Source organism: Harpia harpyja, chromosome 14 (genome assembly GCF_026419915.1).
Source record: "Harpia harpyja isolate bHarHar1 chromosome 14, bHarHar1 primary haplotype, whole genome shotgun sequence".
Classification (NCBI taxonomy): domain Eukaryota; kingdom Metazoa; phylum Chordata; class Aves; order Accipitriformes; family Accipitridae; genus Harpia; species Harpia harpyja.
In genome coordinates, this window is record NC_068953.1 from 5298680 (window position 1) to 5321690 (window position 23011).

The window sequence follows — 23011 nt, forward strand, 5'->3', positions numbered from 1 at the left end:
GGCGCCGTCGCGCGCTCTCGCCGCCTCCCCTCCTTCTCCCCCAAGATGGCGGCGGCCGGCGGCGGGCCGGTGCGGCTGCGGTTGCTCTTCGATTACCCGCCGCCGGGCAGCCCGGGCTGCGCCTTGTGCTGGCTGCTGCTGGAGCCCAGCCAGGTGCGCCTCGTCACCGACCTCGTCAGCCTCATCCGCCACAGGTTCGGCTTCAGCCGGCGGGCCCGCCTCAGCCTCTTCCTGGAGGGGGCACTGCTACCCCCCACCGAGAGCGCCCGCCTCGTGCGGGACAACGACTCGCTCCGGTACGGCGGGGGCTGCCCGGGAGCTGAGGCTCAGCCCTCGGCGGGAGAGGGGCTCCTCGGGGCCCTCGGGCTGGGCGGCACCGGGGTGGGGGTGTCGCCTAGCAGGCTTGAAAGGCGGCCCCCCCCTCCCCGCCAGCCCCGGGACAGGGACGGGGCCTGGCGGTGCCTTCCCCGGGGAACCGGAGAGCCCTCGGGCCCTTCCCGCGGCTGCCGGTAGCCCAACGGCTCTCTGGGGGGGGGAGTGGGGGGGAAAGCGGGCACCGTTCCCCAAACCTGTGGTGCCTGAGAAATTGCAGGGTGTCTGAAAGGGGCTGGAGAGAGCCAAGGGGTTGGGAGTCTCCTCAGGTACGGAAGGAGAGGGCTGCCTCCATCCCTGGTGCTCCCACCACCTGCCCTGAGCACCTGCCCCGCCTGAGCGGGCCTTTTTAAAAGGATCTTGCAGCACCTGAGACCTCGGGTGAGGGCTCAGGCTGTGAGCCTTGGTTTAGGATAGCAACCCGTGCTCTGGAGACTGCTTTCAGGTGTATTTCAATTTCCTCGGGTTCCATCTCAACAGGTGGAGCATCCCCACTCCCAAAAGACAACCTCACCTGAGCTGCTAACAAAGAAAGGTGTTAATTATGCTCAACAGTGGCTTTTGTTTGGTTTGTTTGACAGAGTGAAATTGGAAGAGGTAATCGCAGATGATTATGAAGAGGTAGATGATGGCTTCTCTTGTACACCAAAAGAAGACAAAAAAAGGCATCGACAAAAGCAGGAAGAGGAAGAATTCTCTAGAAATGAAGAAGATAGGCATAAAAGGGAAAAGAAAAAGAATAAACATAATCCTGAGTATTCCTCTTGTAGGGAAGAGACCTCTGTAGATATTCGTGACTGTCAAAAAAGGTACAAGAAAAGAAAAAGAAAGGAAGAAGTTAGTGGAAGAAATAGACTCACAGAAGGTAAGGAAGAGAGCTCTACTGATCAGTCTAAAAAGCTTAAAAAAATGCAGAGGGAGAAGCAGTTGGCGGCAAAAAAGAAGGATGAAAAGCAGACAAAGGCCCCTGCAGCAAAGATGGCTTTAGAACAGGCAAACGAGAGCATTTCTCTAAATTCTTATAAAAATAACACCAAAAAAATCACAACACAGTCCAGAAAAAAGAGGGTGGAATCTTCAGATTCCTCCAGCACGTCGTCTGACAGTGACAGCAGTGAATTAAATGTAAAGCAGAATAAAGCTTCGCATAAACCTGTAGTGGCAACGTTTCCCAAAGACAAATCCCAAGCTGCTGCAAATTCTGATGTGAAAAGTGTTGTTTCTAATAAAGTGACTGTAAAGTCTAATGCTGAAAATTCCATTAAGACTGCATTTAGTAAAAATGCTAAAAAATCCCAGTCCTCTAGTTCAGATTCTGACTCGAGTACGGAGGATGAGAAAGTGGCAACAGCACAAGACAGTACTGCAAAGGAAAAGTTACTGCCTAACAGTGCGGCAGCTGTGAAAACCAGTACCACCAAGGCTCCCAAAGCAAAGACCTCCTCTTCAGAGTCTGATAGTTCAGATTCAGAAACACTTGTTATTAAAAAACCCACAGCAAGTGCTGGACTGAGTAATTCCATAGCAAGAAACTGTACTAAACAGTTGCCAACCAGTATTCAAGGACTACTTGCCAGCCCAGGTCGTGGAAGGGGGCGTGGAACAGGAGAGGATAACTTCTGGAGAGGACCTAGGGGCCGTGGGTTTCGTGGGATGATGAGGGGCCAAGGCCGTGGGAGAGGAGCAAACCCTGGCTTCTTCTATAACTACAGCAGTGAAGGCCAGAAACAGAGGCAGTTAAATGAAGCTGCGACAAACACTTCTGTTCTTGTCCAGGTGAGTGACTTACGCAGTCATAGGTCGCCTTTCTCTTGCAGCTTTAACTATACAAAAAACGTATAGGATGAGAGTAATTCGTAAAAGCGGAAATAGATTAGTAGGATAAAGGTGTAGATCTTAACTTAGTAAACCTGATACTGTATTTCTGTTTAACAGCCTGAGGAAGTGTTTATGAAACAATATTTAAGTGATTGTATTCTATATCTCAAAACAAAGCACTTGGATACATACCTTACTCTTCTCAGAACTTCTTACAATCTATACAGCATACACATTGCCTTCTGTTTTTATTAATATGGTAATTAAATCAATAGGTTTACTGTTTGTTTCACAGAATCCTGTGGAGGTCCCCAAGAGAGACTATAGTGTGTTACCTCTTCTAGCTGCTCCACCACAAGTGGGAGAAAGAATTGCCTTTAAGGTAAAGAACTTGTGAAATACTGAATGTTAGTGGACTAAAATTGTTTCATTCGGGCCACTGTAAGTTTTGCAAGACACGCTACAGATAGCGTAGTCCTGACAATGAAAAGCTTACACTGAAGAACTTAATCTTACATTGTTCTGGGACCGTTATCCTAGAAGTATAAGAGTTAGGAAGTAGTCTTCATCCTACTTACTTGTTCTTTTTGAAAAATTTTGTTTTAAACTTAAGCAAATGGTTCAGCGCATGTCTTGTGTCTAATGTTTGTAGGCATCTCTGAAAGCGTTCACTCCTTTCTTGCTGTCTTTCTAACCTAATAGTTTCCCATACAACAGAAACTTATGGTTTCTAGAGTTGGCTCTAAAAAATTCTTCTGTTGTGAAGTCTGACTTTGATTTTTACAAAGGTTTGGAGCATGTGCATAAGTTAAATGCATTTCTTTAGACGTCTGTCATGGTTTAACCCCAGCCAGCAACTAAGCACCACGCAGCTGCTCACTCACTCCCCCCCCCCCCCCCCACCCGCCCCCAGGGGGATGGGGGAGAGAATCAGAGGGGAAAAAAAAATAAAGTAAAACTCATGGGTTGAGATAAGAACGGTTTAATAGAACAGAAAAGAAGAAACTAATAATGATAATAATAACAATAATAAAATGACAATAATAATAATAAAAGGATTGGAATATCCAAGTGATGCACAACACAATTGCTCACAACCCACTGACCGATGCCCAGTTAGTTCCTGAGCAGCGATCCCTCCCAGCCCCACTCCCCCCAGTTTATATACTAGACATGACATCACATGGTATGGAATACCCCTTTGGCCAGTTTGGGTCAGCTGTCCTGGCTGCATCCCCTCCCAACTGCTTGTGTCCCTCCAGCCTTCTTGCTGGCTGGGCATGAGAAGCTGAAAAATCCTTGACTTTAGACTAAACATTACTTAGCAACAACTGAAAACGTCAGTGTATCAACATTATTCTCACACCAAACATAGCACAATACCAGCTACTAGGAAGACAAATTAACTTTATCCCAGATGAAACCAGGACAACCTCCTATATTTGTATAACACAAAGAAATATCTCCAGTGTTATTTCAGTGTGAATTTCCATGTACGTTTGTACAATGAGACTCTTTTAGCTACTGCACAAGTTAGTTCACAAATAATAGAATTTTCTGGTTGCACCTTCACAAAGTCTCTCTCTCTACCGTGGGCATATTTTCAAGATTTACATTTAAATAAGAATGCCAGAAAGAAGCATGTTACCCCTCTCTTTCCAACATGCAAGGCAAGTCAGCATTAAAATTAGATGCTATAAAAAGAAAAACATAATCTCTTAAGTTGTTATTTCTCTCTATAGCATTTCTACAATATTATTGCAAATCTTACCATACAAATAATTATACTTCACTGCAAAATAAAAAAGTAAATGAAAGTTAAATCACTGCGGTTGAGGAGACAGGGATCCATTTCCCTAATTGCCTCTCACAGCCTGACCTGAACAGAAATCCTTTGGAGCAGTGAGTCCTGGAAGACTACCTGGGACTGTGATTGGCATCATGATCCAGGAGTGGGAAACTTGGTTCTTGCACTCTCTGCTTGCTGAAGAAACCTTGTCTGGGTATAGGTGACATCATCAAGGGTCAGGAAAAGTTGTAATTTATTTGTATTTCTTCCAACAGCGCTTGGAATTAACTGAAAATTACACTCCTGAAGTTTCAGACTATAAGGTACTGTTTTTCTTTCCTCCTTTAATTCACTCACAAAACTATTGTAGGTGAGGTAAGGCTTAAATATTTTGAGGTTGTGCAGTATTTTTCTTCTCGTCCAGTTGACTCCACAGGCTATTCCTGATGCAGGAGTAAAAATGAAAACTCTAGAACCCAAAACTAATTGAAAATTTGAAAGGTGTAGCAGTTATTTAAAAAAACCTGCAAGCATTATTAATGATCATTAATATTTTAGACATGACAAAAAATGCAGACCTTCAAGTAGAAAAATTTAGCTGCATTCAAGTCTACTGCTGTTCGAAGCCAAGGCAAGTTCTTGAAACGTGCAAATAAAATTTTGTAGCTACTTCAAATAACTTGGTTTCTGGATACGTACTGATTTAAATTACAAGGATGGTGACAATGAGTATCTTTGGTTTATTGATGCCAGTAACTGCAGATTGCTGAGCTTTAATACTTTGCAGATTTTATACATAGAGATAGAAAAAATTGACAGACAGATATACTTCCTCTAACTGTGATCAAGTACCACAGTGATTGTAAATACAGTATACTTATCCACTGCTGAAGTATATCTTATCTGATTCTTTTCTTGTTCCTTTATGAAGGAGGGAAAAATAATCAGTTGGAATGCTGATAAAAAACAGATCGAGCTTGAGATCCTTTCGTCATCAGCAGGACAACGTACGTACCCTGGGACACTAAATGCTTGTTGTCATGTGTGTCACTTGGAAAACAGCTAGTCCAAGGCACACTGCATGTTTCAGGAGTATTTCCAGTTTCCTCGGGTTCTTTCTCAACACACCCCTCCCCTCCTCACTCCCTCGCCAAAAAGTCTATTTAAATGGAGTTTTAACACTTCCTAGTTGTATTGAAGATGCTCATGGGTATTTTCAAAATGAAATTTTTCCTGTCAGTATGAGCAGTCAGTAACTCATCTCTACTGTGGTTTCATTTCCTGAAAGAATTAAAATCGTTATGTGGAATTACAGAGAAAATTTTAGATCATAATGCTACTCTTTGCAACGTCAGTGAAGCCACTGTCTGCAGTGAGTGTGGAACTGAGTCCCTGCAGTGATGAGGTGCACTTCAGAGACCTAGAACTATGAATGTTTCTGAAACTAAAACTGCAGTTGCCATTTAAGCCAGAATTAATGAATCATCATCATATGAGCATTTTTCTCAAATTTAGACAGCATATTGTTGATTAACTTTATCCAATATGACTATATGCATGAAAATTACCTTAATTTTGGTGTGTTGTATTCAGGTCTACTTCAGATTTTTTTGTTACAATTATAAACTCAAACACCCAACTCAGAAAACTGCAAAACCAACCAACAAAACACCTGGTTTTGATTAGCTTTCTAGATATGGTAAACATTTAAACTTTTTTGTTTATAGTTAATGGAGTTGTTTGTTTTTTAAGTTGCTAAGGAGCCAGGGAAATTCGATCTGGTTTACCAGTCTGCAGATGGAGCAGAACTGATAGAGTACGCTGTTCCTCAGGATACAAAGGTATGTGGGTGTCCTGTTTTGAAGCCTGTTAAAAGTTTTGCATAGCTGATGCATGCCCTGCTTTATGACTCCGTTCATCTCGGGGAGATTCCCTTTATAATAATGCATCTGATTAAAATAAATGGAAGCAAAAATAATTGTTCCTTTCTAGCAAGAATGTGCATGATTACAAGATAAGAATGACTTCTTGTGTGTTATTTAATTAACTAGGTTCAAAAACAGTCATCAAACTGTGTAACTTTTTGGTTTGGCTAATAGAATAAGCACTATAATGTCTAGGTAGAGTATCTGTTCTTACAGGTTTGTTCATTTCATGCACTGTTTTTCTTACCTGTGTCTTTCCTTACCCAGGACGTCAGGCAGGTTGAGGTTCATCAAGAAGATTGATGAATCGGAGGAAGGATCTATGATCTTTGTTCAGTAGTGCTGCTGTTCAAGTCTAGACAAAGCATAATGTATGAGAAATTGCATCTGCCTGTGTAGCTTGTACATGCTAAGTATTGTCTGTATTTTGCTTTCAGATAACTGAAAGTTGGGATGCACTGATAGAGCCAAGACTGATTGTTGAGCCTCCAGTTAACGGATCCAGCATTGAAAATGGAACAATCTAAGATGTGAACAAATGTAAATAATTGTACGGACTTGTTTTGTGAAATGCTGCCTTCTAGTTCTGAGGGCAGCAGATGCACTGGTGGATATTTTTAATAAATGGTTTTAAAAAGAAACTATGCCAAAAGAAAAACACCTTTTTCTTAGGATATGTTTTTATGTCAGTCTTTAATATAGATCTGTTGGGGTTTTTTTTCTTAATAGAAGCTTAATAACAATTTTTATATCCTACTGCTGCAAGCTGCAGAACTGGAACGGTTTGATCAAAAAGGTAAAATACAATCTTGTACTGTCAGTAACTCCATTTAAATGTCTGGGTTTGGCTAGAGCCGTATAACTGCCATACAGAGGTAGCTTGCTGTAAGGATAATTAAAAACAACATTTAAAAATGAAATATAAATATTATTGATGTGCACATGTCTTCCTCTACAGCTGCAGAGCATGATACAAATACCATGACCTTGCAATTATTTACAGTGTTCACCTGAACATGCCAAGAAAAGCTTGTGGATTTCAAGCTCCTGTAATTTTGAGAGGCAGATAAATAGTAGCGGTAACTGTCAACTTTGCCTAGAACCAGTGGAATAGAACATGAATCCCTGGCAAAATTGTGTCCCAGTGTGTTAATCTGCGTAGGCTCTGAAAACCTGTTTGTTTGTTTGTTTGTTTTAAAGCAAACCCTTTTGCCCTTTAAGTGCTGAAGTTTCTGTGCTGCTGTTCTTCCTTTCCCAATAGCAGAATGGGTCACCAGGTGGTGGCAATGCACTTCACTGACATCTCTGCTAATGATTAGCACTGAGGTAGCACCTCGTACCCATGTAGTACTTGCATCTTGGCAAATCTTACAATTTAAAATAATCCCTGTCTGTCCTGGGTAGTTGACTCTTAAACAGAAGATGTGAAAAAAAGCCCTAGAAAACTGTACATCATGGTTTAGCTAACATGTACTCTGATTAGTGCATGATTACATTAAAATATTGCACACCTTTGCATTATCCCTATTAAAATGTCTTTGTGAAGGAATCATTTTTATAGGAGTAAAACTAATTTGTGTATTGCGGTTCTCTTTAGTTGCCATTATTTTGTGTTAGAATTTGTTTTTTGGAGAAATGGACAGTTAGTCATGTGTGGATATTCTCGCAAACTGGACAAAAAGAAAATTCCAGACTCTCTAGCACAGTCATGCTGAGACAGTTGCAATTAATAGAAAGATTTTTTTTCTAAAGGAAATACATTTTGAATTATGAAATTGCAAAAGCTAAATGCAAGTATTTCACAGCATTTTAGAGCAGGATTTACCTCTTGTTCCATTGCCTACAATGCCTATTGGCTACAAATTAAATAGATACAGAGTCCCTCTGGCTGTGGTGAACCAATGATGGTTGAAAACAACTACACCCCAGAAAGAGGATGTTTTGTAGATAAAATCTTGAGTTTTATTTATACATTGTTACCAAGTTTGGGTGAAACTACTACTGTCTTGATGCACAATTTAAATCAAGTAACTGCAGTCTGACAGAGCTGCCTGCCCTCTGTCACACCCACACGCCTTCTCTTGACAGAGCCACGCGCCAGGTTCCTCATACCTGGGGAGCCGGGGCAGGGCTGGGGCACTAAATGGGCAAGAAACACGGAACAGGACAGAATGTCCACGTGAATCCCGCCCGGAGGGAGCTGGTGATGCTCTGAACAAACCCTTATTGCTTGCTTTCTGTCCCTAGAGTCTTGGGGTCTCTTGCGAGCCCCTTTGCTGGGGCAGCCCCAGCTGTCAGTCATGGGGGCTCCTTGCCACCCTCGTCTACGCAATTTAGCATTATGGGTTTGTTTAAAAATTCTGTTGAAGTTTTTTGGCAAATTCTAGTCTCATGACTCAAAATACGAGGATATGTTTGAGCTAGCAAGCTACAGTCAAACACATGCACAACAACGCTATAGCCTACAGACATGAGCACCTGGAGCTAGAGGCTGGCAGCCAGAAGCTGCTGAACAGATACTAAAGACCTGAAAGTTTGTTGCTGTGACTACAGACCTTGCAAAAATACATGGAGTCAGTGTCAGCTCTTTAGGAATTTGGGGTTATTTATAATTTTGAGGGGAAGATCATACCTACTTAAACCACTTTGAATATTAAATCCAAAAAAGTCAAAGAGTATCGGAACACCCGTCTCGATGTTTGCTTAGCCACACCTACATGAGGAACAATTTATTCTGCTGTGCTTCTAACTTCCTGCTCAGACTCTGAGTGGCACTTTGAATCTGCGATATCTGGCCAAAGAGTTAGATTTAGTTCGGAACCACATGAAGGAGTTCTCAAGTAATGGCAAGGAAGCAAAGAGGGTAGTAACTTCAGTAGCTATTTAGATGGTAAAATTCTTCAGTAATTTTTAACGTTGAACATTATTTTTTAGACAACAGAATTTCAAGCCCTCTTTGACAATGGAGACCTTAAATTGCTCTTCTAAGCTCTGAACATCCCATGTTCTGCTCCAGAAGCAAAAGCTACAATTGTGAGGGTATATATTTCTCCTTTCTATTTGCATACCTTTGTCTGCATCAGTGGACACCAGATGAGTGCTGCAGAAAATGCAGTGAAGCTGCTGAGCCTTTGAAAGATGACGGTGGTTAGTCCAGATAAGCCCAGGAAAAAGTGCTTCTTTCACCTATAGAAAAATAACAAACAAACATTAACGGCTGCTCTTTGTTCCCATCTCTGGTAACACACTGTCCTGGTTTCAGCCGGGATAGAGTTAATTGTCTTCCTAGTAGCTGGTACAGTGCCATGTTTTTGAGCTAGGTATGAGAAGAATGTTGATAACACACTGATGTTTTCAGTTGTTGCTAAGTAATGTTTAGTCTAAAGTCAAGGATTTTTCAGCTTCTCATGCCCAGCCAGCAAGAAGGCTGGAGGGACACAAGCAGTTGGGAGGGGACACAGCCAGGGCAGCTGACCCAAAGTGGCCAAAGGGATATTCCATACCATGTGGCGTCATGCCCACTATATAAACTGGGGTGAGGGGTGGCCGCTTGGGGACTCACTGGGTGTCGATCGGTGGGTGGTGAGCAATTGCGCTGTGCATCATTTGTGTATTCCAATCCTTTTATTATTACTGCTGTCATTTTATTAGTGTTATCATTAGTTTCTTCTTTTCTGTTCTATTAAACCGTTCTTATCTCAACCCATGAGTTTGACTTCTTTTCCCGATTTTCTCCCCCATCCCCCTGGGGGTGGGAAGGAAGTGATGAGTGGCTGCATGGTGCTTAGTTGCTGGCTGGGGTTAAACCATGACACACACAGCTCAGCTCTGTAAGATCGTTCCTTTGCTGTCACTGTCAACCACCACCTCTCAGGTACCCTCAGGTGTTCGCATCCCCTCTGACAGCGGTTATGAAGTCCTGATCTGCATATCCCAACAACGCTGTAAATAAGCGGAGCCATGCCCATCTCCTAGAAACTCTTCCACCCTCAAGCAGATTACATGCTTGATCCTTGAACTTTTGCTCCCCTCCGTGAAAGCCATGGCAGCTCTGAACACCTCCTGTTGTCCTTTCTGCACCATTTTACTAAGCAGAGAATCAGAGCCCGTGTGACACGACCCCTCTGTAGTTCGTCCTGAAGGAGTATTACGAGACTGGAGCAGATTATTGATGCAGGTAGAAGTCAACATTATCTGTATAATGTAGATTTACAATGACCATTTGGATTTAATTTAGTCTTCCAAAATAACTGGCTAGGAATTTCTTTCAAAGCAGTAATTATAACAGACAAACCACTATTGCCTCTTTCGAGTGCTTTATACGATTCCTGAACGTTTTTGGAAGTCTCTGAGGACTAATGGTGACACAGAAACCCCACAATTGCCTGCCAATACTTTTTAAACGATGTTGAAAAGAACGTCAGCAGTCGTCCACACTACGTGTCCTTTGGCCACTTGGAAATGCAGTTGGGAGCAGACAGCTGCTGCTGCTGCAGACCACCAGGCTCTGTTTAAATTCTTGGAGGGGGGGGTGCCACAGATTTGTGCCAGGCTGCTCTGTTTCACCCATGCTGCCAGTGTCAGCGGAGAAGTACGGAGGGCACCGAGGAAGTCCCTGGGACAGACACCAGCAGAGAGGGCAGAGGAGGAAGCAGGAAGAGGCCACTGGAAGAATCTGGAGTCAGGTTAGTTTAAGAGGAACAGTTGCACACGTTGCTATTTAGCATCCAACGTTTCTGCTAGAAACAGCAATTATTCAACAGTTAGACTGAGGAAGAAAGAAGACAATTTGAGGAAGCGTCATCTGTTGAGATGATTTCCGCTTTCGCGGTGCCGTGACCCGCATGCTTTACAAACACTGGATCGACAACAGCTTATGTGATCTCCCCCAGCCAGGTTAACAGTAGCTCAGGGGGAAGCAGCCGGCTGAGCTCACCCCGCCTCCCCGGGGGAAGGCGGCCCCGGGCTTTCGCGGGGGGGGGAGAAGGCGGCCGCGCCCGCAGCGTCCCGGTCCCGGTCCCGGTCCCGGTCCCGGTCCCGGTCCCGGTCCCGGTCCCGGTCCCGGTCCCGGCGGGCAGAGGCGGGAGCGAGGCCGGGGCGGGCGGCGGCCACGCCGGCGGCCCCGGGGGCGGTGGGGGTTTGCGGGGCTGCCGCCCCTCCCGCGGGGGCGGGGACGGGGCGCGTAGATTCCCGGAAAGCCGCGGCCACAGTTTCGTTTCTGGAGCCTCGGGGCAGCGGCAGCCGGGGCGATGGCGGCGCTGGCCCGGTCGCCGTCGGAGCCGAGCCTGGTGGCCCTGGAGGAGGAACTGACCTGCTCCATCTGCCTCTGCCTCTTCAGCAGCCCCGTGACGGTTCCCTGCGGGCACAACTTCTGCGCCTCCTGCCTGGAGCTCTGCTGGGCCGGGCTGTCGGCGAACTTCAGCTGCCCGCAGTGCCGGGCCACCTTCGCGGGCCGCCCGAAGCTGCAGAAGAACACGGTGCTCTGCCGGGTGGTGGAGCAGCTCCAGGGCCGCGCCGGGCTTGGGGCCCAGGAGGAAGAGGAGGAGGAGGAGGAAGCGGCGGGGCGCGGGGCGCAGGCACCCCCCGTCTGCTGCGACAGCTGCCTGCAGGCGCCGGCCGTGCAGACCTGCCTGACCTGCACCGCCTCCTTCTGCGCCGAGCACCTGCGGCCGCACCGGGACAGCCCTGCCTTCCGCGACCACCAGCTCTGCCCGCCCCTGCGCGACCTGCAGCAGCGCAAGTGTCCGCAGCACAACAAGCTCTTCGAGTTCTTCTGCGGCCAGCACGGCACCTGCATCTGCTCCCTCTGCCTCCTCGGGCACAAGCTGTGTCCCACCAGCCCGCTGCAGGTGGCCAAAGCCAACGCCCAGGTGAGCGGGTGGGGGCACCCCGGAGCTCCCCTTCGCTCCCCCCCCCGGGGCCTGGTGGGTCCCCGGGTGCTGGGGTCGTGGGCTGTGGAGTGCCGGGGGGGGAGGCCGGAGCAAGACTTGCGCTGTGAGTCTCCCGCCTGGCCTCGGCAAACCTTTATCCGCCCTCCAACGCGCGTCTTTGGAGTCATTCCTTGCGTTTTCCTCCCCTCTCCGAGACGGTGCTCCAAGGGTCCGGGAAGGCGCTCTCAGGGGGTCGATTGCCAGCTCCTGGCTTGGGCTGGGCTGACCGGCGAGGCCCCCGCCTCGCTGGGTGTCACCTGCAACCCCGAGCCTCCTCTGCTGCTCACTGTACGGGGTCCGCTGCGTGGCCTTACCGCAGGCTGACCGAGGGCCTGTAGACAGACGTTGCTCTCTGTGTGTTCTTAAGAAGCAAAGAATTCTAAAAGTAGCCTAGGGAGATCTCTAGCACGTAGATAAAAGCCAGGAGGAGGTTCTCCACAGGGTGGAAAGGAAGGAAACCTGGCCTTCGTATCTTAGAGCGCAGCTGAAAAGCAGAGGGTAGGAGAGTAAAGCATACTTGAAAAGTTCAGGTGCCCAAACTCCCATCTGTTCGGTGAGCGTGTATGCTGCTTACCCTCAGAAGTCCGCCCTGATTTAGCTTAGCAGCATCGTGAACTAAAGGAATACGTAATTCACATCTGAGCAATAAAAGTCTCAATTAAAATGAGAGGGGCGAACAGTAGCATTAACCTAATGCCCAAAGTCCAACCTGAGGGCTAACGTAAAGTCTATTCTTAGCACTGGGACTGCTGTGCTGATGAAAGCACTCGATCGTTATCAAGAGAGTGAGTCAACAGCATGCATCTTGCTGTTGGGAGAGGTGGAGCTGCTGGGAGGGTGCCAGCTCCATGAGCCACACATGTGCAGGAGAGTACTTTTACATCCTATAAGGTTTAAGGAGCAGTAGGTTTTAAACCAATAGTACTAAATGCTTACAATGGTTATTTAAAACTTTCTGTAAATACGGTTCTTACTCTGGTAAGCATGACCTGACTGAGAGCAGATATGGCAAATGCTTCTCTGAAATACTTTCTGATCTCTTCTATCGAAGTTGGTGCTGAAGAAGAGACTCGTGGAGCTGCATAATCAGAGTGAAAGAGCTACTCAGGCGATGAACACTGTGAAAACAAATCAAAGCCAAGCTGCTGTAAGTGGGTAACTCTGTTCAAAATGCTGTCAGGTTGCTTGGCATATGCTGGCCACTGCGTGTTGTTGATGCTTGTACTCTTGCGACAACGGCTGTAGTATTGAGATTGCATTGGCAGGAGAAAACGTTATTGGGAAGGAATAGAAAAGAGGCATTTTGGCAGAGCCAGGCAGCTCCGTGGGAGGTGGGAGTAAACCAACCATGGTGTAAGGGCTTTATACGCACACATGCAGACAGACCTGGCTCATAACGGGGCTCAAACCCATCCTTTCCTATTGCACCGGAAAGCAGGTGTCCATGTAGCCCAAGCTAAAGGATTAGTGAGCTGTAACGGCTGCACCAGTGCAGAAATTTGGGATGGCTCTTCCCCATAAATTCCCACAACTAATCCTTGCTCTTAGCTGACCGCCGGGGTTGCTGTTTGTGCTGATGGCTGGATCAGGTACGTCTCCCTTGTGCCATCCTTTCTAAACTGAGTGATAGAGACCAAGAAACTGAAAAGCTGCCAGCGCAGCACTTCTGTGCTCCTCTGGAACATCTCTCGGAGGACCAGGAATAACTTTGTATTAACCAGAGATGCCACATCTTGGAGGCAGAAACAGCTACAGCCACGCGAGTGGGTGTGTGGTGTCCGAGCTCGCAGCGGCACAGCCCCATCCCAGTGCTGGTAACTGCTAGATGGCACGGCTGGCCTGGCCTCTGCCCGGCAGCCCCCACAGCAGGGGTCTGGAGACCAAGAATTGTCCTGATTCCTTGGGAGTAAACGAGTTTTCTTTCCAAACTACATAGAAATACATAGCTTTTCTATTGCCTGTTTCAAGTAAGTGAAGCCTACGTGTTCCTCAAAGGCTTTCTCGTAGTAGTAGTAACCAGTACTTTGCCCACAAACTGTTCTTTTGAAACCGGTGTCTGTCTGTTCTTGTCTGCTCCAGGAGACAGCTTCCGAAAAGAAAGATTTGATCAAAAATGAGTTTTTAGAAATTAAAGTTTTAATTGAAGAAAGAGAAACTCAAACCTTGAAAGCAATTGCAGATGAAGAAAAAAGAGTTAGCAATAAGTTTGATTATATTTATGGTGTTCTGGGAAGTAAGAAGAAGGAAATTCAGTCTCTCAGAGATCAGATTGAGATGGCACTGACTGAAGGCGATGACATTCTGTTTTTGAAGGTAATATGTCCTTTAAATGCGAATCCAATTCTTCGTGTTTCTAGAATGCAGAATCAGAAAAACCTGCTGTGGTAGTCCTGCTCTCCAGACACTGTCAGTCCAATGGTAATGCAGTCGTGTGCAAGAACCTGCTATAAAAGGATGTACTGATAAGTACACAAGTATCAATAAAAGAGTGCTGAAATGAAGTGGTGTCTGGTAACTCCCCCCAGTTCAGCCGCTACCTCTGCCGCAAGCAGAGGGGCCAGTGGGTGAGAGGACTCATCTCCATGAGGCGTTGCGGCTCTGTGCTGTGACGCCGTCTAGCAGATCTTTCTCGCTGCTTCAGATAACAGTTGAGAATTAATGCATGTGGGTTGCTGCTGATTTTTGCCATGGGTCATGTCTGACTGTAGCCTTTGCTCCTCTGAATTTGAGACGAATCCACAAACCCCATCCCATTTAAAGTAACATGGTTGTATTTTTCTATGTCTGCTACACAAGGTGGTCTGCATGAGATCTTCCATTTGTCATTTCAGAGAGCAGCAGCACTGCAACAAACACCAACAAAAGATGCTTTTGTTCCTTTAATTGAAATGGACCAAAACTTGCTACATTCCACCTACCAGTCTGCTGTTAACCTTAAAGACGTTGTGAAACTTTCAGTAATTCAGTGTAGAGAGAAAAGAGTGGAAGGTACTGTATCACTGGGAGAATTGGCATTTTCTACCTTGGCTTTGAGCTCAAATGAGGGATCTTCCCCCTCCAACCCAAATATCATTAAAAAAAAAATAGTGCAGCAAATTCAGTTGTATAATATAAATTACGTCTTCCAACTTCTGCGGTCCTCCATTTCCACACAAAAATGCTAGTCTGGGCTAAACTACGAGAAAAAACGTGCCAGTGTCTCTTCACTTTTATCTGTTCTTGGGTAAGCTGATGAGTATCGTCATACTATGCCCTTCTGGCACAGCTCAGCCTTTATTCCTTACAGTAATTCATGTTTTTATTATGTAGCCGGGTTGGATGCAGTTAGGATGTGGATTTGAGGGGAGACGTAAAATGCTTTAGAGTGATAGGACTATGGTTACCCAACTGTAAAGGTGGTGATCATGTAAGTGTTGTAGAACAAAGCTCTACTTACTGTGTTAAGCAAAAGTATCTTTTGGACTGCGGCATGGCTATCTTCTATGCAGTTTCCATCTCTGTCGAGTATCACTTAAGTTCTATTCACATAACTGAAAAATAAGATTGAAAAATGTCCTTGCTAAAGCATTACTGTTCCTGGCAATACAAACCATAATGTAAAATATCGCTGTTGCAGCAAAACTAACACCTGGGAAAACTAAGACCCCTCCAGCGGCTTCTTCAAACAGAACCTTTGTTGGAAAAAAGCCTCCGGGACCACGTAAGTACTAAAGAACATCATCCCCTCCTAACTATGCTTTTACCATTAAATAAGAATTCAAGCAGTTACCCAAGAGCGGTTTGCTCTAGCAGTGATGCAGTGATTATCTGTAGTGAGCACTTTGGCATGGGAAAGGGAGGGTGTTTGGGGCTATTGAGTGATGGATGCCTTGTGAGCTGTAAAGCAGCAAACTGCACAGATAGAATGGTGCGTTAGCCTCAGTGTGCACCTGTAGTGGTGTCAGCACAGGCTGTAAAGCAAAGCAGAGCCTCCCCCCACTCTGGTTCTTGCAGGTGTTTTTTTCATTTGTACTAAACATCTGTTGGCTTGTTTGATGGATTTGTATGTATTCAGTCCTGCTTATGAGCTGTTCATGTTCTGTTTTTTTCTCACCCGCCCTGCCAAGAGCATACCCACAAAGAGAAAATCCTTCACCAGGCTCAAGCAACTTTGCAGGTGGAGGCAGATACCAGTAAGTGGTGATTAACAGCAGCCTTACTCAGACATTTTGCTGGCCACGTCTTGCCTACAGTCTAAGGTTGAGGTGACGGAGACAGTCTTTGTGGCACGTTATACTGGGGCCTTTCAGTGTTGTTTTGTCCAAATGGCAGTATTAATGCGGCACTCTGGCCTGTTTGGAAGATCTTCCATATTCTCTTTTTGAAATAAATCCAAGTGTTAAGAAACTACTTCTGTTATTTCCACTGGGCTCTTGACACATGGTCCTTTCCATTCACAAGTCCTGGGTGTGGAGCACTCAGTGGGGTCTGTTGGGGATGCTGGAAGTGAATGGACTCGTAGCTCCTGTTGCTGCACTAGAAGTTCTGTTGTAAAAAGAAAAGGAATAGTCTACATGCCTCATGGGAACAGGCTTATTACCACTTGCCCTAATATGCTGCATCCTGGAGTAGAGATGAAGCTCCTTCCAGGCTTATGACCCTGTGAATTAGGAAGCAAATAGTAGGTTGTGCTTCACATATAGCTTTCCAATATGAGTGTGTTTGTATATGGCTTCAACATGCTGGACTGTCAGCTTAAACTACTGCTGCAGCTTCAGAAGAGCCATGATGATGGTGTTACAGTTGGCATAGTGTATCGGTGACTTTGCAGTCTCAGTAGAACTCACAGTTCACTTTTTTTTTTTTTTCCCCCCTCCAGAGGAGAAAAAGAAACCTGTTAAAGTTGGTGAGTCCAAACTTTCAGCATACTTATTCTAATTTTCATTGACTGCTCTTAAAATGATAAGTAGATGTCACTAGTGTTGGTGCATTAAGCAAAAGTTCACCTCTTGCTCTGAGAAGGCTCTTACTAGTCACTGTGAGAGTGATCAAGCACGGCAAGAGGTTGCCTAGAGACAACAGGGGATTTTCAAAACTTGACAAGACAGTGAGCAACCTGAGCTAATATTGAAGTTAGCCCTGCGTGGGGCAGGAGGCTAAACCAGATAACCTCTAGAGGTCCACTCCAACCTGAATGTGTCTGTGATGGTGTGTTAAGCATGCAGGGTTTCTTCCCAACTGGCCAAACTCTCTTTTCTTCTGTTGACACAGCACCAACCATGGGAACACTAAATGCTGCAGCTGTCGTTTCAACTAAAGAGCTTATTGACAGCTTTCTGAAGAAATCCAGAGAGGAGCTTTTGCAGTGTAAGACACCCAATGTTACATTACTTAAAGATGAACTTTCTGCACTTACTGCACTGGTCTTATGTGCCCTCTGTAGTTATTTGACAAAAATACTTTTGAGGGGTTTTAGTTAGCTTAGTAGGTTATCAACTGGTTGTTACAAATGAAGGAAACTTTTGGAGGAAAAGGAGGCGGGAGGTTTCCAAGTGGTACTTTTGCCAGATGAATCAAATTTATCTTTGGTATTCATGTATCTTTACAAAGGTAAATGGAGTTTTCTCAGTAATGACTTTCGTTTCCCCCAAAATGACTGCATTAGGGTAGCCTAGAAATATGATGTAACGCACTGGATTTTTCTTTGAAATGAAATGCAGGCTTTTATGCAAGCCCATGATGGCTTGCTTAAGATGCTATACCAGATGGTATACAATATGGTATACTTTTTGTTGCCAGATCAGCAATCCCCTTCTTCTGCCAGCATATATTTGGGTGGGGAAGGAATCCCATGGGGATGCAGGAAGGGAGGAAACTTGTCCTCCATTTGCCTGCTGTGTAACACAGAGCTGCAGTTGAACCCAGCAGCTATTACTGTGGCCCTAAGAACTGTCTGTGCTGTAATGGAGAGCAGAGCAGGGAGATAAACACACATAGGAACAAGTGCCTAGGCAGGACAGTATAAATATAAGTGCTTTGCTCTTCAGGACCTTCAAACGATTCGTGTCATTGCAGATGCTGCTAACATCACGCTGGATTACAACACAGCTCATAACAAAGTGATTCTGTCTGAGAGATACACCAGGATGTCTGTCTCAGACATCCCCCAGAATTATAACCATCACCCTCAGCGCTTCATCGATTGTTTCCAAGTGCTGGGGTTCCAGTGCTTCAAAAGAGGCATCCACTACTGGGAAGTAGAACTGCAGCAGAACAACTTCTGTGGCATTGGCATCTGCTACGGCAGCATGGACCGGCAGGGGCCAGAGAGCCGCCTGGGGAGGAACAGCAGTTCTTGGTGTATTGAGTGGTTTAATTCCAAAATATCGTCTTGGCATAATGATGTTGAAAAGTGCTTACCCAATGTGAAGGCTACCAAGATTGGTGTGCTGCTCCACTGCGAGGGAGGGTTTGTGATTTTCATGGCTGTTGGGGAGAAGCATAACTTGATCTATAAGTTCAAAACCCAGTTTACTGAAGCCTTGTACCCTGCCTTCTGGTTATTTTCTAGTGGCACTGTTCTCTCTCTCTGCCAAATGAAACAGTAAGGTCTTGTATCTTAACTTAGTTCGCCTAAGTACTTGCATGCAGATAATCAGTCCTGCAGCGACTCTTTGTATGTCTTAGTTTAAGAAGTCTCGAAGATTGTTTGAGATGAAAATTATTAACTCTTTTAAGCTGTTTGGGAAATCTGCTGATTCTTTGGTCTGAATTGCTAAAGCCTTGAGATAGTGATTTAGTAAAACGTTGATGATGGTAAAAACTACAATGAAAAGTTTTGCGGAGACCTTGATTGTCCTTCTAAAAGCAAAGTTATGATACGAACCATTGTTAAATGTCTTCAGTAGCTGCTGTGGCTTCTGTGGTTTGCTGTAAAGGATGCCCAGAATTAATTTTCAGGTCTAAATGTGTTTCACAGGTAGCAATAACCCCTTTGAGAGTGAAACAGGAAGAATTCTGTGACAAATTCAGGTTCCAGGCTTTGAGGTAGGTCTCAGTGTTGCCTTTTTCTCTATACACAGACTGTTATCCAGTCAGGATTTGTGATACACATGTTCTCAGTGTATGACTCCATGAGATGGTACAGAATGAACTATTAAAATCAGTAAGTTCAGGTCTTATGACGCTAAGTTATAAAAGCCAATATGACAAATCTCATCAGAATGGAAATGCAGAGACTTTGAGAGTTGATGGATAAGAAATGGTGTCAGAATCACCAGGAAATAAATTACATTGACTCAGAGACTGGGAATACGTCAGAGAGTCTTCAGGAAGACATCCTGCAGAGCAGTAGTGTGCACCCTGTAATAATATAGTTTGTGGGATGAAGCATTCTGTCTCATGTTCTGACCCAGAACATGCTTCACATCTTCACACTGAAGGCTCTTCAGTGGTTTTTTATGTGCTGAGGAGTTCAGGGAGTGCATTTTTGGCTTGCATAGGGAGCATAAATGTGCTGTTCACTTAAAGCAGGGTCTCCTGTCATAAAGCTTTTCCTCTTTGTGAGGCAGGATATTCTCTGCTGGTGTATCTTTAGTTGTTCAGGTGGTAGAAACTGGATTTCCTACATGTTATTGGGACTCTGATTTGAGGAGTCTCAAGACACTGTGCACAGTACCTAGAAAATGCTGCTTCCTCTGCGTGAAGGCTGTGGGCAGACAGGTGAGTCTTTTGAAACATGCAGGGAATTAGCTCAAAGGAGAATATACATCCATTCCCACTGGGATGGCTTTTTAATTCTCTTGGTCTTCTTTGCTTTGGGTTGTGGTATGTTTTTGGAAGTCCTCGCCACATACAGAGGAATCTGTACTTCTGCATTTCTTACAACTTTAAAACAAACAGTAGGCAATCAAGGTATTTGGATCTCATAGTTATTGGGCCTGTATCTTGTTGATGCCTCTGGACTTGCTACGCTAGCTCTTGCTTCTTGTGGTAGCCCATGAAGAACAGGGAAGCTCACACAAGAGACTTCCTGGACTTGGATTTGTAAAACTCCCCCTTATGGGAGTTGGTGAAATAAAACACAAAGCTACGGCTGGCAGCTTGGAAGGGAATTGCTAGAAGGCTCAAAAGAACCTCTGTGACTACATTTCACGTTAGCCAAAGTGCTTTAGAGAAAGACTTGCAGGAATTCTGGCTTGGTGTCTCTATTTTTACTTGGTTTGTAAACTCTTAGTACTTTGTCAAGGATAGCATATGTCTGGTAAGATGCTTCCATTTCTTTGGCCAGAATAGCATATGGAATCAATGGTGGACCTAAAAGTGCCATGGCTGTCTTTGGTGTAGTTGTACTATCTCAAGGGTGCCACCTTTCCAAAGCACAGTCAGCACTAAAACTACCAAACTAAGCAGAACACTTCAAAAGGTGCAGAAGGGGGCTGTGTCCTGCTAGGAGCCATCAATGAATGCAAAACTTTTTTTCTGCACTTCCAGTTTTTCAGCAGTGAGGGACAAGAGCAATTTCCTCTGAGAAATCCTGTCCCTTTAGCTGCTTGGCTGTGCCACAGGGCTGCAGATCCACTCAGCAGGGTGCTGAAGGGGTACTCTGTCCCCTTGTTCATGGGGAAAAAAGTGCTCTGGTGGTTTGTGCAGTGGAGAAAGTCCATGTTTTCTATTGCTTACTTCTTGACTTTAAAAGGGTGTTAATATTAACCTCCAAGTCTATGGGCTTCTTTAGCCATCGTCTGGAGTGATACTCAAGCAAAGTAAAGAAGAGCTCTTATTGCACCATGTTGGACAAGGCTGGATTCTTTAAATGTGACATTGGTGTATGACCAACAGTATATAACACATTAGGTGTTCTGGATTACCACAGGCAGTGAAACAAGCCTGCCGCTGTATTCCTGATTCTCTTTTTTGGTTGTTTTCTTTTGTGCTATGAATGACTAGAAATGATAGAATGAGTTTCTGTTGATTTGGAATGAAGTGAGAAATGTGCAACTGAATTGCTGCACTTCTGAAAACTTACTTTGGTTAGCTTCAGATATTTTGGATATATCGAAACATTGGGGTGATACTAGTTACAGCATGATAAAAGATGGTTCAAAAGCCTCTTCAACACAACTGAAGTGTTTTTACTCAGCCAGTAACTATCAGAGCTGTACTGGTTTTAAACAAAATGTAGATACAAGCATGTGGTTTAATTACACTTCTCTTTTTAATACTATAAAGAACCCAACTTATCCAGTCTAGAAAAAAGACTAATTCTGGTGTTAATAAAGTCATGAGGATGTGGAATGATTAGCATATTAATAATGTACAAGTGCCTACTGAAAATACATTAATCAGTTTAATCCTTTCTTCAGTTAAACACATGAGTAAATACTGTAATTAGAAAAAGAAATGCTTATGTAATTATAAACCTGTTGATTGTACTGATATATCAGCCATGTACTTCAATATGTATACTATATGTTATTTCATATAGATGTGTCAGCTAGACATCCTTGTCAGGGCAATAGACATAGATTTTATGCCATCTGTTTTATGACTGTGCCTGTAACTGTTTTGGAAGTTGACTGTCATTGATCTTTTCAGCTGTAAGGTGAATTAATTGTGGTATTTTGAATTCAATAAATATTCATGGTAAACCCTAACTCTAAATGTTTTGTTCTGTGCTCAAAGTTGAAGCAAGCAGTAAGGAAAGCAGAAATAAAGATGCTATAGCATACAAATAACAGGTCTTTTACTGCATAACTCAGAGTTATATGAGAACTGGGGAAGAAAGAAAAGGAGAGCTGCATAGGCTATGGTATCCTCTGGACTGTCAAATGCCATCATAAACTGTCTCTTTCACCTGAGCTATGCACCCTTTACCAGTAATGCTGCATCCTAGCCGAGGATGAGGGGAACATCCTATCCAGTAAATGAAACTGGAGACCTTTTCAGGTAAGCAAAAACATGGTCATCAGCTGGGGGAAGATGAATGACTAAGGAGTCAGTATGTGCAATGGGATTGCTTAAAAAAGCCTTAGGTGATGTCCAGTATCTGCCAGCTTAAGTTATATCTGGAAGCAGCAATAGGTGATGATTCCTAATGTTACTCGGTGAAATCATACTCAAGGGCATGTGGTTTGCAAGCTGCTGCTGCCTTGCTATATGGCCAGTGGAAAGCAGCTCCACAGGGAGCTGCTCTTGTGTCTCAACAGACTTTAAAAAATTAGCCAAAACAAAGGCACCCATAAACCAAGTTACAAATTGACTTTTCCACTTGAAGTTCTACAGATGAGTTGTTAGGCTGATGAAGGTTTTGGGGAATAAAACCTCCAAAGAGCTCCCAGAGAGTCAGACTGGTATTGCTTGATCAGCAGTGGCAGGTAGTACAAAAACTAGAAAAAAAAATCCTCATGGGACAAGTAGTTAGTGAAGATGATGTCCCTGGGATTAAGAAGTCAGTTAGGTCTGCCAAAGAAAGACAAATAGATATTTTGAGCCTGCATAAACTTGACTGTGACTGCAGCCTGGGTCTTGAGCAGGTACTGAAACCCCAGAGAAGTCAGCATGCTCATTACTCATACAAGGTCTGTTTTCTTACTTGCTAATGTAATTTCCCCTTGATTTAGCTTTGTGATCACTTTTTCACAGCAAAAGGAACAATACACTTGGACTCCGAATCATATTCTCTGGGAACATACGTAAAAACGTTTATCAGGTGTTTCCTAATACTTGTTTCTCTTCCAAAAATAAAACTGTATTTGGCTAGTGTTTAACAGACCATGGTTCTATACCCAGTTCTCTGACTCCCTCCCATCTCTTCCCCCCTTCCTAATTCCTTCCCAATTGAGTGGCTGCTACTTCTCCAATAATATGTCAGTTAAAAACATGTCACGGTGTGGTCATTGTATGACTCCTATTCAAAGTTCATGTCATTTAGACTTTCATTGGCAGCTATTTTGTTCCATTAAAAAGTTCAAGACAGCAATTTGTGAATCTTGCTCAGCCAAGTAGAACTGTGGAAAAAAAGGAGTTATTTCAAAAGTCAATTAATTGCAGTCTGTCAGAGTGCTCCTCATTCAGTTTTTTTCCAGGCCTTGTCATGGGCTCACATCTGTCAGCCCTGTGTTTCCCAGGCTGCTATCGGATGCCGTTACATTGAAAATAATGGGTTTATTCACACCATTTATTGGACTTTGTGTGGT

The 23011-nt window shown here is 44.5% G+C and overlaps 2 protein-coding genes and 1 long non-coding RNA gene across 6 annotated transcripts; 2 read left to right on the forward strand and 1 right to left on the reverse strand.

Moving 5' to 3' along the window:
• The first annotated feature begins 32 nt into the window (after positions 1–32).
• On the forward strand, positions 33–6545 carry COIL (coilin). 3 transcript variants are annotated; one of them, XM_052808493.1, is made up of 7 exons: positions 33–296; positions 954–2148; positions 2486–2572; positions 4255–4302; positions 4911–4986; positions 5732–5820; positions 6342–6545. In XM_052808493.1, exons 1-7 carry the CDS (start codon positions 46–48, stop codon positions 6429–6431), a joined length of 1836 nt encoding a protein of 611 aa, XP_052664453.1. In that variant the 5' UTR covers positions 33–45; the 3' UTR covers positions 6432–6545. The 3 variants fall into 3 exon arrangements, with proteins under 3 accessions (XP_052664453.1, XP_052664454.1, XP_052664455.1); XM_052808494.1 differs by having other exon boundaries at positions 33–194; XM_052808495.1 differs by lacking the exons at positions 4911–4986; positions 5732–5820; positions 6342–6545 and having other exon boundaries at positions 4064–4267.
• On the reverse strand, positions 5817–15444 carry LOC128151251 (uncharacterized). Its single transcript, XR_008238311.1, has 3 exons — positions 15271–15444; positions 8973–9090; positions 5817–6259 (listed from the first exon to the last, which is right to left on the reverse strand). It is a non-coding gene; the product is annotated as an uncharacterized LOC128151251 (long non-coding RNA).
• Positions 11067–21469, forward strand: TRIM25 (tripartite motif containing 25). 2 transcript variants are annotated; one of them, XM_052808491.1, is made up of 9 exons: positions 11067–11774; positions 12886–12981; positions 13914–14147; positions 14666–14822; positions 15451–15534; positions 15941–16006; positions 16693–16719; positions 17085–17180; positions 17889–21469. In XM_052808491.1, exons 1-9 carry the CDS (start codon positions 11154–11156, stop codon positions 18419–18421), a joined length of 1914 nt encoding a protein of 637 aa, XP_052664451.1. In that variant the 5' UTR covers positions 11067–11153; the 3' UTR covers positions 18422–21469. The 2 variants fall into 2 exon arrangements, with proteins under 2 accessions (XP_052664451.1, XP_052664452.1); XM_052808492.1 differs by lacking the exon at positions 15941–16006.
• The last annotated feature ends 1542 nt before the right edge of the window (positions 21470–23011 follow it).

Coding starts and splice junctions, on each gene's coding strand:
- COIL (XM_052808493.1), top strand. CDS start 46: ATGGCGGCGGCCGGCGGCGGGCCGGTGCGGCTGCGGTTGCTCTTCGAT. Junction 2,149..2,485: donor ACACTTCTGTTCTTGTCCAG/GTGAGTGACTTA, acceptor TTTGTTTCACAG/AATCCTGTGGAGGTCCCCAA. Junction 2,573..4,254: donor GAGAAAGAATTGCCTTTAAG/GTAAAGAACTTG, acceptor TTCTTCCAACAG/CGCTTGGAATTAACTGAAAA.
- TRIM25 (XM_052808491.1), top strand. CDS start 11,154: ATGGCGGCGCTGGCCCGGTCGCCGTCGGAGCCGAGCCTGGTGGCCCTG. Junction 15,535..15,940: donor AAAAAAGCCTCCGGGACCAC/GTAAGTACTAAA, acceptor CGCCCTGCCAAG/AGCATACCCACAAAGAGAAA. Junction 16,720..17,084: donor AAAGAAACCTGTTAAAGTTG/GTGAGTCCAAAC, acceptor CTGTTGACACAG/CACCAACCATGGGAACACTA.